The 15,203-nt window shown below is 50.4% G+C and overlaps 1 protein-coding gene across 7 annotated transcripts in view; it reads right to left on the bottom strand.

The window, feature by feature from the left end:
• Positions 1–767: 767 nt before the first annotated feature.
• The window catches only part of cplane1 (ciliogenesis and planar polarity effector 1), a 254,280-nt gene continuing 239,844 nt past the window's right edge, over positions 768–15,203 (bottom strand). For all 7 annotated transcript variants that reach the window (XM_072592860.1, XM_072592875.1, XM_072592868.1 and 4 more), the window contains 2 exons: positions 2,152–2,300; positions 768–1,542 (listed from right to left, as the gene is read on the bottom strand). In XM_072592860.1, coding sequence (XP_072448961.1) covers positions 1,414–1,542; positions 2,152–2,300 — 278 coding nt within the window. In that variant the 3' untranslated portion in view covers positions 768–1,413. The remainder of the gene's footprint in view (positions 1,543–2,151; positions 2,301–15,203) is intronic.

The following is a 15,203-nucleotide window of genomic DNA, read 5'->3' as shown; positions in this document are numbered from 1 at the left end:
GATTCAGTCAGTGCCCAGTGTCTCACTCTCTGATTCAGTCAGTGCCCAGTGTCTCACTCTCTGATTCAGTCAGTGCCCAGTGTCTCAGTCTCTGATTCAGTCAGTGCCCAGTGTCTCACTCTCTGATTCAGTCAGTGCCCAGTGTCTCACTCTCTGATTCAGTCAGTGCCCAGTGTCTCAGTCTCTGATTCAGTCAGTGCCCAGTGTCTCAGTCTCTGATTCAGTCAGTGCCCAGTGTCTCACTCTCTGATTCAGTCAGTGCCCAGTGTCTCACTCTCTGATTCAGTCAGTGCCCAGTGTCTCACTCTCTGATTCAGTCAGTGCCCAGTGTCTCACTCTCTGATTCAGTCAGTGCCCAGTGTCTCACTCTCTGATTCAGTCAGTGCCCAGTGTCTCACTCTCTGATTCAGTCAGTGCCCAGTGTCTCACTCTCTGATTCAGTCAGTGCCCAGTGTCTCACTCTCTGATTCAGTCAGTGCCCAGTGTCTCACTCTCTGATTCAGTCAGTGCCCAGTATCTCACTCTCTGATTCAGTCAGTGCCCAGTGTCTCACTCTCTGATTCAGTCAGTGCCCAGTGTCTCACTCTCTGATTCAGTCAGTGCCCAGTGTCTCTCTCTCTGATTCAGTCAGTGCCCAGTGTCTCACTCTCTGATTCAGTCAGTGCCCAGTGTCTCACTCTCTGATTCAGTCAGTGCCCAGTGCCTCACTCCAGCGAAGTTTAAAGAGAGTACCTTGGAGGCTCACCTTGGATTGGACCGATTTCCCATTGGAGTATAAATCTTTTATTTATAAAGGAAGGAGACACCATTTTCTGTGGGTAACAGCCACCCCCAGCGTCCCATAGAAACAAGATAATGATATACAAATAGAATATCTGATATCCAATCAGATCTGGGATCAACAACATTCAATATCGTCAGTATTACCAAAATTCCATTTCCATATAACCTCTGGGCACGTACTCACCCTGGGCACATACCCACCCTGGGCACGTACTCACCCCGGGCACGTACTCACTGTGGGCACATACTCACCCTGGGCATGTACCCACCCTGGGCATGTACCCACCCTGGGCACGTACTCACCCTGGGCATGTACCCACCCTGGGCACGTACTCACCCCGGGCACGTACTCACCCCGGGCACGTACCCACCCTGGGCACATACTCACCGTGGGCACGTACTCATCCATGTGTTAAACCTGGAAAGGGGACAAAACAGTTCCAGTGAGGTGTATTTATTCAGCAGGCCCTGTGTAACTGTCCAGAGTCCGGGTTTATTTTGGGTAAGGGTCACTCCTTGTCTCGGTGGCCTGTAAGGTGGTTTCTTTCCTACAGATGGCGAGACTCAGTCCCACCAACAGAGGTGACCTGTGGTGAGTTGTGATGTCTTTGTGGGTGAATGTTGCACAAGTCAGGACTGTTCCACACTGGCCAGCATCTTGTTAACTGCCGTCCAGTCCAGATTACTGAGGGTACCGCTGCTGCTGCTATCAGACTGAGCTGCAGCTTCTGGGCTAGCTGCCTTCGGCAAATCAGCAACCTAGGGAAACAAACCATTGTGTAATACAGTCAGTGTAAACTGAGGGAGCACCAGTAACTCACTCCCAACTGCTCAGACCCATCAATGCTCCTCCTAAACTAACCAGGCTCCCAGCATCAGCCCCACTCTGCCTCCCTCCCAGCTGGGCCCAACCCTGTCCCATTCCCAGCTGGGCCCAGCCCTGCCCCATTCCCAGCTGAGCCCAGCCCTGTCCCACTCCACCCCATTCCCAGCTAGACCCAGCTCTGTCCCACTCCATCCCCTTCCCAGCTGGGCCCAGCCCTTTCCCACTCCGCCCCATTCCCAGCTGGGTCCAACCCTTCTCCATTCCCAGCTGGGCCCAGCCCTGTCCCATTCCCAGCTGGGCCCAGCCCTGTCCCATTCCCAGCTGGGCCCAGCCCTGTCCCATTCTGAGCTGGGCCCAGCCCTGTCCCATTCCCAGCTACGCCCAGCCCTGTCCCACTCTGTCCCATTCCCAACTGGGCCCAGCCCTGTCCCATTCCCAGCTGGGCCCAGCCCTGTCCCATTCCCAGCTGGGCCCAGCCCTCCCATTCCTCCGCATTCCCAGCTGGACCCATCCGTGCTCCCTAGCCCAGGCTGTGCACTGACCTGCAGGAACAGGTCATCCTCACGGTCCAGAATCTGACGAATCTGTTCTGGGGGGTTCCAGTGGGTCAGGGAGTCAGCGTCTGAGCTGGATTCATCTTGTGCGGAGCATGGAATTTGGAAGGAAGGTCTGACTGAGGTCTGATGGCGGTCTAGGAAAGAAGCGCAGCCGATCACGATGAACTTGCCGGGATCCCCAGAGAATTACACCCTGCACTGCTGGCTCTCTCTGTGACCCCATGGGCCTATGCTGGTTCCCCACCCTCCCTGAGCCATAGAAAGGCCGCACTAAGGTGTATGCCTGGGAGGGCAGGAAAAAGCTGTTCTCTTCCACTGAAGAGTAAAATGCAGTGAATTCAGCATTTCTCAACCTGATTTACATTTCCCCTTGGGAACAGAAACCCAGACCTTGTTCCTCAGATTGGCCACGTTCAAGGAGCTTGTTTCGAGCAGTTTCTGTGGAGTCACAGAGTTTTTAGTGGTACAGGAGGAAGCCAGAAGTTTGATTATTCCCACTGCCCCCAACCAATCCCAGTAATCTTGCACGTTTATCTCTCTCAAGTGCCTCCCAACTTCCTTTTCGATTCACTGATTATTTCAGCTTCCACTCTTCAATCCTAAAACCTGTGAGCACATGGTTCCAGGGGACAGACAGCTCCGGGACACACACACACACACACAGCTCCGGGGACACACAGACACACAGCTCCGGGACACACACACACACACACACACACACACACAGCTCCGGGACACACACACACACAGCTCCGGGGACACACACACACACACAGCTCCGGGGACACACACACACACACAGCTCCGGGGACACACACACACACAGCTCCGGGGACACACACACACACAGCTCCGGGGACACACACACACACAGCTCCGGGGACACACACACACACACAGCTCCGGGACACACACACACAGCTCCGGGGACACACAGACACACAGCTCCGGGGGACACACACACACACACACACACAGCTCCGAGACACACACACACACACACACACACAGCTCCGGACACACACACACACACACACAGCTCCGGGGACACACACAGCTCCGGGAGGGGAAGTGGGGGACACACACAGAGCTCCAGGGGGGCACGGACACACAGAGCTCCGGGGACACACACACACACACACACAGCTCCGGGGGGGGGGGGGACAGACACACAGCTCTGGGAGGCGGGATGGAGGGGACACACAGAGCTTCGGACACACACACACAGCTCTGGGGAGGACACACACAGAGCTCTGGGGGCACAGACACACAGCTTCGGGAGGGGGGTTGGGGGACACACACAGAGCTCTGGGTGGGGGGGGGGGGGGGGGAGGGGACACAGAGCTCCAGGGGGACCCACACACAGCTCCGGGGGGAATGCACAGAACTCCAGGAGGGACACACACAGGGCTGCAGGGGACACAGTTCAGAGGAGGTTTACCAGGATGCTGCCTGGACTGGAGGGCTTATCTCATGAAGAGAGATTGACTGAGCTCGGACTTTTGTCATTGGAGAAAAGGAGGAGGAGAGGGGACCTAATTGAGGTATACAAGATAATGAGAGGCATAGATAGAGTCGATAGCCAGAGACTATTTCCCAGGGCAGAAATGACTAACACGAGGGGTCATAGTTTTAAGCTGGTTGGCGGAAAGTATAGAGGGGATGTCAGAGGCAGGTTCTTTACACAGAGAGTTGTGAGAGCATGGAATGCGTTGCCAGCAGCAGTTGTGGAAGTGAGGTCATTGGGGACATTTAAGAGACTGCTGGACATGCATATGGTCACAGAAATTTGAGGGTGCATACATGAGGATCAATGGTCGGCACGACATTGTGGGCTGAAGGGCCTGTTCTGTGCTGTAGTGTTCTGTCACAAACTTTCCACTGCACTAATTTAATATAGAGTTCATAGAGATATACAGCACGGAAACAGACCCTTCGGTCCAACTCATCCATGCCGAGAGATATCCTAAATTAGTCTAGTCCCATTGCCAACGCTTGACCAATATCCCTCTAAACCCTTCCTATTTATATACCCATCTAGGTGCCTTTTAAAAGTTGTAATTGTACCAGCCTCCACCACATCCTCTGGCAGCTCATTCCACACATGCACCACCCTCTGTGTGAAAACGTTGCCCCTTAGGTCTCTTTTATAACTTTCCCCTCTCCCCCTAAACCTGTACCCTCTAGTTCTGGACTCCCCGATTCCAGGGAAAAAACCAAGTCTATTTACCCTATCCATGCTCCTCATAATTTTATAAGCCTCTATAATGTCACCCCTCAGCCTCCGATGCTCCAGGGAAAACAGCCCCAGCCAATTCATCCTCTCCCTATAGCTCAAACCCTCCAACCCTGGCAACATCCTTGTAAATCTTTTCTGAACCTTCTCAAGTTTCACAACATCTTTCCTACAGCAGGCTGACCAGAATTGTAGTTGAGAGTATAGTGCTGGAAAAGCACAGCAAGTCAGGCAGCATCAAGATGAGGGGCTTATGCCCGAAACGTTGATTCTCCTGCTGCTTGGATGCTGCCTGATCTGCTGTACATTTTCCAGCAACATACTCTCGACTCTGATCTCCAGCATCTGTAGTCCTCACTTTCTCCTAGACAAAAATTGTACACAATATTCCAACAGCGGCCTAACCAATGTCCTGTACTGCAGCAACATGACCTCCAAACTCCTGTACTCAGTGCTCTGACCAATACAGGAAAGCATACCAAACGCCGCCTTCACTATCCTGTCTACCTGCGACCCCACTTTCAAGGAGCTACTTTTACCATGTAAAAGAAAATAGCACTCCTTTATATTGTTCCTTCCAGGACCTGAGGATAGACAAATGTATTTTGCAGCCAATGAAATAGATTTCAGAAGCAGGGTTACTTGGAGGGAAGGTGGTACAAAATTTGCATGCATTAACATCCCACAAGCAGTGATGAAATAAATAGTCAACTGTTTGTTTGAACAGATAATTTGAGGGGTAAATATTGGCCAGGATACTAAAAATCTTCCTTTATTTATCAAGTAGTCCCTTGGGATGTTTTGCCTCGACCTAAATGATGAAACACCTGATGGTGTCAGTGACAATGCAGCTCATGCCCGAAACGTCGATCCTACTGTTCCTTGGATGCCCCCTGACCTGCTGCGCTTTTCCAGCAACACATTTTTCAGCTCTGATCTCCAGCATCTGCAGTCCTCACTTTCTCCTCCTATGTCCCTCTGTAACCTACAACATCCTTCGTCACTATCCACAACTTCACCGACCTTAGTGTCATCTGCAAATTTACTAACCCACCCTTCTACGCCCTCATCCAGGTCATTTATAAAAATGACAAGAAAGGCGATTCGAATTCTAATTCTGCTTCTGAGTACAATCTTTCCCCAGCTCTGTCCCAAGCACTATCACTATTGCCATAACATTCAGGCCATTAAAGCCCACCGTTATAATTACTCTAAAATGCTTGTCCTTTCAGTTATTTTATTGCAGATTTGTTCCTTTCCATAAATCATCAAACACTGGAACAGAAATTAGGCCATTCAGCCCATTGAGACTGCTCTGCAATTCAATCCTGGCTGATAAGTTTCTTGAGGAGAAAGTGAGGATTGCAGATGCTGGAGATCAGAGCTGAAAATGTGTTGTTGGAAAAGGTCAGGCAGCATCCAAGGAGCAGGAGAATTGACGTTTTGGGCATAAGCCCTTCTTCAGGAATGAGGAAAGTGTGTCCAGCAGGCTAAGATAAAAGGTAGGGAGGAGGGACTTGGGGGAGGAGCATTGGGAATGCAATAGGTGGAAGGAGGTTAAGGTGAGGGTGATAGGCCGGAGTGGGGGTGGGGGCGGAGAGGTCAGGAAGAAGATTGCAGGTTAGGAAGGTGGTGCTGAGTTCGAGGGTTGGGACTGAGACAAGGTGGGGGGAGGGGAAATGAGGAAACTAGAGAAATCTGAGTTCATTCCTTGTGGTTGGAGGGTTCCTAGGCGGAAGATGAGGCGCTCTTCCTCCAACCATCGTGTTGCTATGGTCTGGCGATGGAGGAGTCCAAGGACCTGCATGTCCTTGGTGGAGTGGGAGGGGGAGTTGAAGTGTTGAGCCACGGGGTGGTTGGGTTGGTTGGTCCGGGTGTCCCAGAGGTGTTCTCTGAAACGTTCCGCAAGTAGGCGGCCTGTCTCCCCAATATAGAGGAGGTCACATCGGGTGCAGCGGATGCAATAAATGATGTGTGTGGAGGTGCAGGTGAATTTGTGGCGGATATGGAAGGATCCCTTGGGGCCTTGGAGGGAAGTAAAGGGGGAGGTGTGGGCGCAAGTTTTGCATTTCTTGCGGTTGCGAGAATCCTGGTTGAAGAAGTAGGCGCGGAGGCGATGACGGTGGAAGAATTGTTCAATGTCTCGCCGCATGTTACTTCTTCAACCAAGATTCTCGCCCACCCTCTGACGACCCCTTCTCTCGCCTCCAAAACACCCCATCCACCTGGACACCCCGTGCTGGCCTCTTACTTGCCCTCGATCTCTTCATAGCCAACTGCCGCCGCGACATTAACCGCCTTAACTTCTCCACCCCTCTCACCCACTCCAACCTCCCACCCTCGGAACGTGCAGCCCTCCACTACCTCCGTTACAACCCCAACCTCACTATCACACCGGCAGACAAGGGAGACGCGGTAGTAGTTTGGCGCACCCATCTTTACACCACTGCCAGCTCGCAGGCACCTCCTCCTACTGCCCCCTCGCCCATGACCCCACCTCCCACCACCAAACCATCATCTCCCAGACCATCCTTAACCTCATCACCTCAGGGGATCTCCCATCCACCGCCTCCAACCTCATAGTCCCACAACCCTGCACCACCCGTTTCTACCTCCTGCCCAAAATCCACAAACCTGACTGCCCCGGCCGACCCATTGTCTCAGCCTGCTCCTGCCCCACCGAACTCATCTTTGCATACCTCGACACGGTCCTGTCCCCCTTAGTCCAAGAACTCCCCAGCTACGTTCGGGACACCACCCACGCCCTCCACCTCCTCCATGATTTTTCACTTCCCCGGTCCCCAACGCCTTATCTTCACCATGGACATCCAGTCCCTGTACACCTCCATCCCCCATCACGAAGGACTCAAAGCCCTCCACTTCTTCCTTTCCTGCCATACCAACTGACTGACTGACTGAACTGGTCCTCACCCTGAACAACTTCTCTTTCCAATCCTCCCACTTCCTCCAAACCAAAGGAGTAGCCATGGGCACCCACATGGGCCCCAGCTATGCCTGCCTCTTCGTAGGATATGTGGAACAGTCCATCTTCCGCAGCTACACTGGCCCCACCCCCCACCTTTTCCTCCACTACATCGATGACTGTATCGGCACTGCCTCGTGCTCCCACGAGGAGGTTGAACAGTTCATCCACTTTACCAACACTTTCCACCCTGACCTCAAATTCACCTGGACCGTCTCAGACTCCTCCCTCCCCTTCCTAGACCTTTCCATTTCTATCTCTGGCGACCGAATCAACACGGACATTTACTATAAAACCGACCAACTCCCACAGCTACCTAGACTACACCTCCTCCCACCCTTCCCCCTGTAAAAACACCATCCCATATTCCCAATTCCTTCGTCTCCGCCGCATCTGCTCCCAGGAGGACCAGTTCCAAAACCGAACAGCCCAGATGGCCTCCTTCTTCAAAGACCGCAATTTCCCCTCAGACATGGTTGACGATGCTCTCCACTGCATCTCCTCCACTTCCTGCTCCTCCGCCCTTGAGCCCCGCCCCTCCAATCCCCACCAGGACAGAACCCCACTGATCCTCACCTATCACCCCACCAACCTCCAGGTACATCGTATCATCCGCCGTCATTTCCACCACCTCCAAACGGACCCCACCACCAGGGATATATTTCCCTCCCCTCCCCTATCAGCATTCCGAAAAGACCACTCCCTCCGCGACTCCCTCGTCAAGTCCACACCCCCCACTAACCCAACCTCCACTCCCGGCACCTTCCCCAGCAACCGCAAGAAATGCAAAACTTGCGCCCACACCTCCCCCCTCACTTCCCTCCAAGGCCCCAAGGGATCCTTCCATATCTGTCACAAATTCATCTGCACCTCCACACACATCATTTACTACATCCACTGCACCCGATGTAACCTCCTCTATATTGGGGAGACAGGCCGCCTACTTGCGGAACGTTTCAGAGAACACCTCTGGGACACCCGGACCAACCAACCCAACCACCCCGTGGCTCAACACTTCAACTCCCCCTCCCACTCCACCAAAGACATGCAGGTCCTTGGACTCCTCCATCACCAGACCATAGCAACACGACGCCTGGAGGAAGAGCGCCTCATCTTCCGCCTAGGAACCCTCCAACCACAAGGGATGAACTCAGATTTCTCTAGTTTCCTCATTTCCCCTCCCCCCACATTGTCTCAGTCCCAACCCTCGAACTCAGCACCACTTTCCTAACCTGCAATCTTCTTCCTGACCTCTCTGCCCCCACCCCCACTCCGGCCTATCACCCTCACCTTAACCTCGTTCCACCTATCGCATTTCCAATGCCCCTCCCCCAAGTCCCTCCTCCCTACCTTTTATCTTAGCCTGCTGGACACACTTTCCTCATTCCTGAAGAAGGGCTCATGCCCGAAATGTCGATTCTCCTGCTCCTTGGATGCTGCCAGACCTGCTGCGCTTTTCCAGCAACACATTTTCAGCTCTGATAAGTTTCTCTATCCCATTTTCCCTGTAACCCTTGATCCCCTTGATACTCAAGAACCTATCGATCTCTATCTTAAATATACTCAATGACCTGGCTTTCTGTGGCAATGAATTCCACAGATTCCCCAATCTCTTGCTGAAGACGTTTCTCCCTATTTCCATTCTAAAAGGTCTTCCCTTTACTCTAAGGCTGTTCCCTAGGGTCGTAGTCTCTCCTACCAATGGAAACATCTTCCCAACATCCACTCTGCCCAGGTTGTTCAGTATTCTGTCTGTTTCAATTAGAGTCCCTCCTCATCCTTCTAAACCCCATTGAGTATAAACCCAGGGTCCTCAAACATTCCTCATAAGATAAGCTTTCCATTCCTGGGACCATTCTCGTGAATCTCCTCTGAACCCGCTCCAGGGACAGTACATCCTTCCTGAGGTATGGGGCCAAAAGCTGCGCACAATACTCCAGACTGGGACCTATTCACTTCTTGCTTGAACAGACTTGAACACCCTCCATCCACCAATCCCAGCACCTGGCTCAGTTTGTTCTCCTTTTATTTTTCTCACGTTTTCCAAGGTTCAGGAAGTTCCAGCCCAGCACTGTCTGTCTTTCTGGGAAGTATGTGGAACATTCCCCATTCCAATATGACTTGGTTGACCCCCTCCTGCAAAATCTCTCTCTCTGAGACTTCAAAGACATTATCGGTATTGCTCTTTCCTCACCAGGAATTGGGAAAATTAATTGATGTTGCTTCATTCCCATCGCTCCACTTCAGATTCTTCCTTTCCTTGTCTGCTCTGCTTCCAGCAATCTAGCTTTGTTCAATTTATCACTTCAGTAGCATGACACTGTCATCTTTTGCTATAAATTCTGTGTCTTATGACCCTGCACCACCTGATGAAGGAGCAGCACTCCGAAAGCGAGTGCTTCCAAATAAACCTGTTGGACTAGAATCTCGTGTTGTGTGAGTTGTAACTTTGTCCATCCCAGTCCAACATCGGCACCTCCACATCTATTTCCTCTGACCACCTGACCCCCCCCCCCCTCCCTTCCCCTGCAAGCACAGAAGGTGGAACCCCTGCCTATTCACCCCCTCCCTCCTCACAATCCAAGGCCCAAACACACCTTCCAGATGAAACAGTGATTTACCTGAACTTCACTCAACCTAGTCTCCTGTATTTATTGCAAGACCAAATGCAGACTGGGTGACTGCTCTGTGGATCACCTCTTCTCAATGTCAGCACTGTTTTAGACACTGCCTTGCTCATACTCATAGACAGAGAGTCAGACAACACGGAAACAGGCCCCTCTGTCCAACCAGTCTAAGCCAACCATGTTCTCAAACTGAACAAGACCCACCTGCCTGCTCCTGGCTCACATCTCTCCAAACTGTTCCCACCCATGTCCTTATCTAACTGTCTCCCAAACATTGTGCCCACATCCACCACTTCCTCAGGACGTTCATGCCACATGCAAACCTACTCTCTATGTAAAAGATTTTCCCCCAATGTCTTTTCTAAATCTCTCTCTGCTCACCTTAAAAACACACCCGCTCATCTTGAAATCTACTCCAGTCCCAGCTTATTCAGCCTTTCTTTATAACTACAACCTCCCACACCTGGCAATATCCCAGTAAATCTCTTCTGAATCCTCTCCAGCTGAATAATTTCCTGCCTATAACAGGGCGTCTAGAATTGCACACAGTATTCCAGAAGAGGCCTCACCAATGTCCTGTACTCAGAGTTCTGTCCTCAGTCAGTTGCAGTGTTCCAGTAAAGTCAGGAGATCACGATGGTGCCATGGTATCTCACTGAACAAACCATGCTGAGAGCTAGGCTATTGTTCTGGGAGACACCATGGCAGCAGTGCCCACATTCCCTGTAATTAATGAGGGACAGAGCCCAATACACGCTGCAGAAACAACGTATTTTCTTCTGGGGTACTTCACAGCCTTCAGCACTGAGCTCAACAACTTCAGAACATGGTCAGTGCCCTCCATTTTGCCTAATCTACATTTTTAAACAGTAATTACAGCAGGAGGAGGCCATTTGGCCCGTCAAGCCTGCTCCACCAATCAGAGAGCGGCGGGAGCTGGGCGGAAGTTCAGACGGAGTGCAAAGCCGGTTGGGAAGGTAAGTGATTGTTATTTGAGTGGGTGTGTTCTAAACCCCAGGTCCTACAAAGTAGGGTCTCCCTCCCTCCCTCCTCCTCTAACCTTAATTAAGAGTCCACAGACTTGCCATAGGAAGAGGGTCTAAGGAAGTTTAGTTCGAAGAGTGAGGCTTCACCTCAGGAATCTTGATAAGGAGGTTGAGTAAAGAGATTACGCCACAGTTGAAGAGGGTGAAGACATGACTGCTCAGCTGGTTCAGTGCGCTACGTGTTTGATGTGGCAGGTCAACGACTCTGGTGTGTCTGGCTCGTATATGTGTGGAAAGTGTGCGCACATTCAGCAATTGACCGAGCATATTGCAGCACTGACGAAAGAACTCGAAGACCTTAGGCTCATCCGAGAGAACGAGATCTTTCTGGACAAGACCTTCAGTGATGTTATTACACCAATCATGCCAGAAGAGAGCAGAAGAGTGCAGACGATGAGGAAGGCAGAGAGGAGACAGGTGCAAGAGACGCCGGGAGAAGTACCTGTCAGGAACAAGTTGAAGCTTTTGGAAACAGTAGAGTCTGATGACACTGCCAGTTCGCAAGGCGGCCATGTTTGTCAATCAAAAGTTGCCGCAGAAGCAGAGCGGAAGAGTCGGACATCGCATAGAGCCGTGGTAATAGGGGACTCCATCGTGAGAGGAACTGACCGGGGTTTTTGTGGCAGCAGACGGGATTTAAGGATGGTGTGTTGCCTTCCTGGTGCTAGAGTGAAAGACATCGCGGACAGAGTGCAGGACATCCTCAAGGACGAGGGTGAAGAGCCCGAGGTGGTGGTACATGTCGGCACAAATGATGTCAGGAAGAAGAGGAGGAACATACTACAGCGAGACTTCGGAGAACTAGGAAGAAGGCTAAAAAGCAGGACGTCCAAGGTGGTTATCTCCAGTTTGCTTCCAGTTCCTCGGGCTAGTGTGGCCAGAAACCGGGAGATAATGGACTTGAACGTGTGGTTGGGGAACTGGTGCAGGGAGCAAGGTTTCAAGTTCTTGGATCACTGGGGTATATTTTATGGTAACCATAAATTCTACAAGAGAGACGGCTTGCACCTTAATAGATCAGGGATCAGCATTCTGGCAGGCAGGTTTTCTGCTGCAACACCGCTACATTTAAACTAAGTAGCGGGGGGAGGGGACAAACTGGATGTTTAAAAAGGAAATTGAAGGGGTAGTTAGAACAAGAGAAGTTAAGAAAGACAACTGTATCAAGGAGGCAGAAAACTGGAAAAGGCATCATGCTGTAAAGTTGAGTGAAATAAGGGTTGAGGGGAAGGGTGAGAGCAGTAACAAATTAAAAATTCTATATATGAATGCACGAAGCATTAGACACAAGGTGGATGAGCTTGAGGCTCCTTTGGAAATTGGCAGATACGATATTGTGGGGATAACTGAGACGGGGCTTCATGGGGACAGGGCCTGGGAAATGAATATTCAAGGCTACACGTGCTATCGTAAGGACAGACTGACGGGCAGAGGGGGTGGGGAGGCCTTGTTGGTAAGGGAGGATATTCAGTCCCTTGTGCGGGGGGACCTAGAGTCAGGGGATGTAGAGTCAGTGTGGATAGAGCTTCGAAACACTAAGGGTAGAAAGACCCTCATGGGAGTCATCTACAGGCCCCCAAACAGTAGTCTGGATGTCGGATGTAAGTTGAATCAGGAGCTGAAATTTGCTTGTCGCAAAGATGTTACTACAGTTGTTATGGGGGATTTTAACATGCAGGGAGACTGGGAGAATCAGGATGGTATCGGGTCTCAAGAAAGAGACTTTGTGGAGTGCCTCAGAGATGGATTTTTAGAGCAGCTGGTGCTGGAGCCGACCAGGGATAAGGCGATTCTGGATCTGGTATTGTGTAACAAACCAGAATTGGTCAGTGACCTCGAAGTGAAGGAGCCATTGGGAAGTAGTGACCATAATACAATAAGCTTCAATCTGCAATTTGAGAGGGAGTGGGTACAATCGGAAGTGACAATATTTCAGTTGAATAAAGGGAACGATGGAGCTATGAGGGAAGAGCTGGCCAAAGTTCAATGGTGCAATACCTTAACAGGGAAGACCGTGGAGGAACAATGGCGGATATTTCTGTGTATAATGCAGAAGTTGCAGAATCAGTTCATTCCCAAAAGGAAGAAAGATCCCAGGAGGAGACATGGGTGGCCGTGGCTGACGAGGGAAGTAAAGAAACATATAAAGTTAAAAGAGAAAAAGTATAACTTAGCGAAGATAAGTGGGAAAACTGAGGACTGGGAAGCTTTTAAAGAACAACAGAGGATTAGTAAGAAGGAAATACGCAGAGAAAAAATGAGGCACAAAGGTAAACTGGCCAAGAATATAAAGGAGGATAGTAAAAGCTTTTTTAGGTATGTCCAAGGCAAAAAAATGGTTAGGACAAAAATTGGGCCCTTGAAGACAGAAACAGGGGAATATATTACTGGGAATGAAGAAATGGCAGAGGAATTAAATGGGTACTTCAGATCTGTGTTCACTGGGGAAGACACAAGCAATCTCCCTGAGGTAACAGTGGCTGAAGGACCTGAACTGAAGGGAATTTATATTTGCCAGGATTTGGTGTTGGAGAGACTGTTAGGTCTGAAGGTTGATAAGTCTCCGGGACCTGATGGCCTGCATCCCATGGTACTGAAGGAGGTGGCTCGGGAAATCGTGGATGCGCTGGTGATTATTTTCCAGAGTTCAATAGAATCGGGGTCGGTTCCTGAGGATTGAAGGGTGGCTAATGTTGTGCCACTTTTTAAGAAGGGTGGGCGGGAGAAAGCAGGAAATTATAGACCAGTTAGTCTGACCTCAGTGGTGGGAAAGATGCTGGAGACTATTGTAAAGGATGAAATTACGGCACATCTGGATAATAGTAACAGAATAGGACAGAGTCAGCATGGATTTATGAAGGGGAAATCATGCTTGACTAATCTTCTTGAATTTTTTGAGGATGTAACTCGGAAGATGGACGAGGGAGATCCAGTGGATGTAGTGTACCTGGACTTTCAGAAAGCTTTTGATAAAGTCCCACACAAGAGGTTAGTGAGTAAAATTAGGGCGCACGGTATTGGGGGCAAAGTACTAGATTGGATAGAGAATTGGTTGGCTAATAGGAAACAAAGGGTAGTGATTAACGGCTCCATTTCGGAATGGCAGGCAGTGACCAGTGGGGTACCGCAGGGATCCGTGCTGGGACCGCAGCTTTTTACAATATATGTAAATGATATAGAAGATGGTATCAGCAATAACATTAGCAAATTTGCTGATGATACAAAGCTGGGTGGTAGGGTGAAATGTGATGAGGATGTTAGGAGATTACAGGGTGACCTAGACAAGTTAGGTGAGTGGGCAGATGCAGTTTAATGTGGATAAATGTCTGGTTATCCACTTTGGTGGCAAGAACAGGAAGGCAGATTACTACCTCAATGGTATCAAATTAGGTAAAGGGGCTGTTCAGAGAGATCTTGGTGTTCTTGTCCACCAGTCAACGAAGGCAAGCATGCAGGTACAGCAGGTAGTGAAGAAGGCCAATAGCATGCTGGCCTTCATAACAAGAGGAATTGAGTATAGAAGCAAAGAGGTGCTTCTGCAGCTGTACAGGGCCCTGGTGAGACCACACCTGGAGTACTGTGTACAGTTCTGGTCTCCAAATTTGAGGAAAGACATTCTGGCTATTGAGGGAGTGCAGCGTAGGTTCACGAGGTCAATTCCTGGAATGGCAGGATTGCCTTACACTGAAAGACTGAAGCGACTGGGCTTGTATACCCTTGAGTTTAGAAGACTGAGAGGGGATCTGATTGAAATGTATAGGATTATGAAAGGATTGGACACTCTGGCAGGAGGAAACATATTTCCGCTGATGGGGGAGTGCCGAACCAGAGGACACAACTTAAAAATACGGGGTAGACCATTTAGGACAGAGATGAGGAGAAACTTCTTCACCCAGAGAGTGGTGGCTGTGTGGAATGCTCTACCCCAGAGGGCAGTGGAGGCCCAGTCTCTGGATTCATTTAAGAAAGAATTGGATAGAGCTCTTAAAGATAGTGGAGTCAAGGGTTATGGAGATAAGGCTGGAACAGGATACTGATTGGGAATGATCAGCCATGATCATATTGAATGGCGGTGCAGGCTCGAAGGGCTGAATGGCCTACTCCTGCATCTATTGTCTATTGTCTACTAAGATCATGGCTGATCT

The sequence above is a fragment of the Chiloscyllium punctatum genome, chromosome 2, assembly GCF_047496795.1.
Source record: "Chiloscyllium punctatum isolate Juve2018m chromosome 2, sChiPun1.3, whole genome shotgun sequence".
Lineage (NCBI taxonomy): Eukaryota > Metazoa > Chordata > Chondrichthyes > Orectolobiformes > Hemiscylliidae > Chiloscyllium > Chiloscyllium punctatum.
This window is presented reverse-complemented; position numbering and strand designations above follow the sequence as displayed.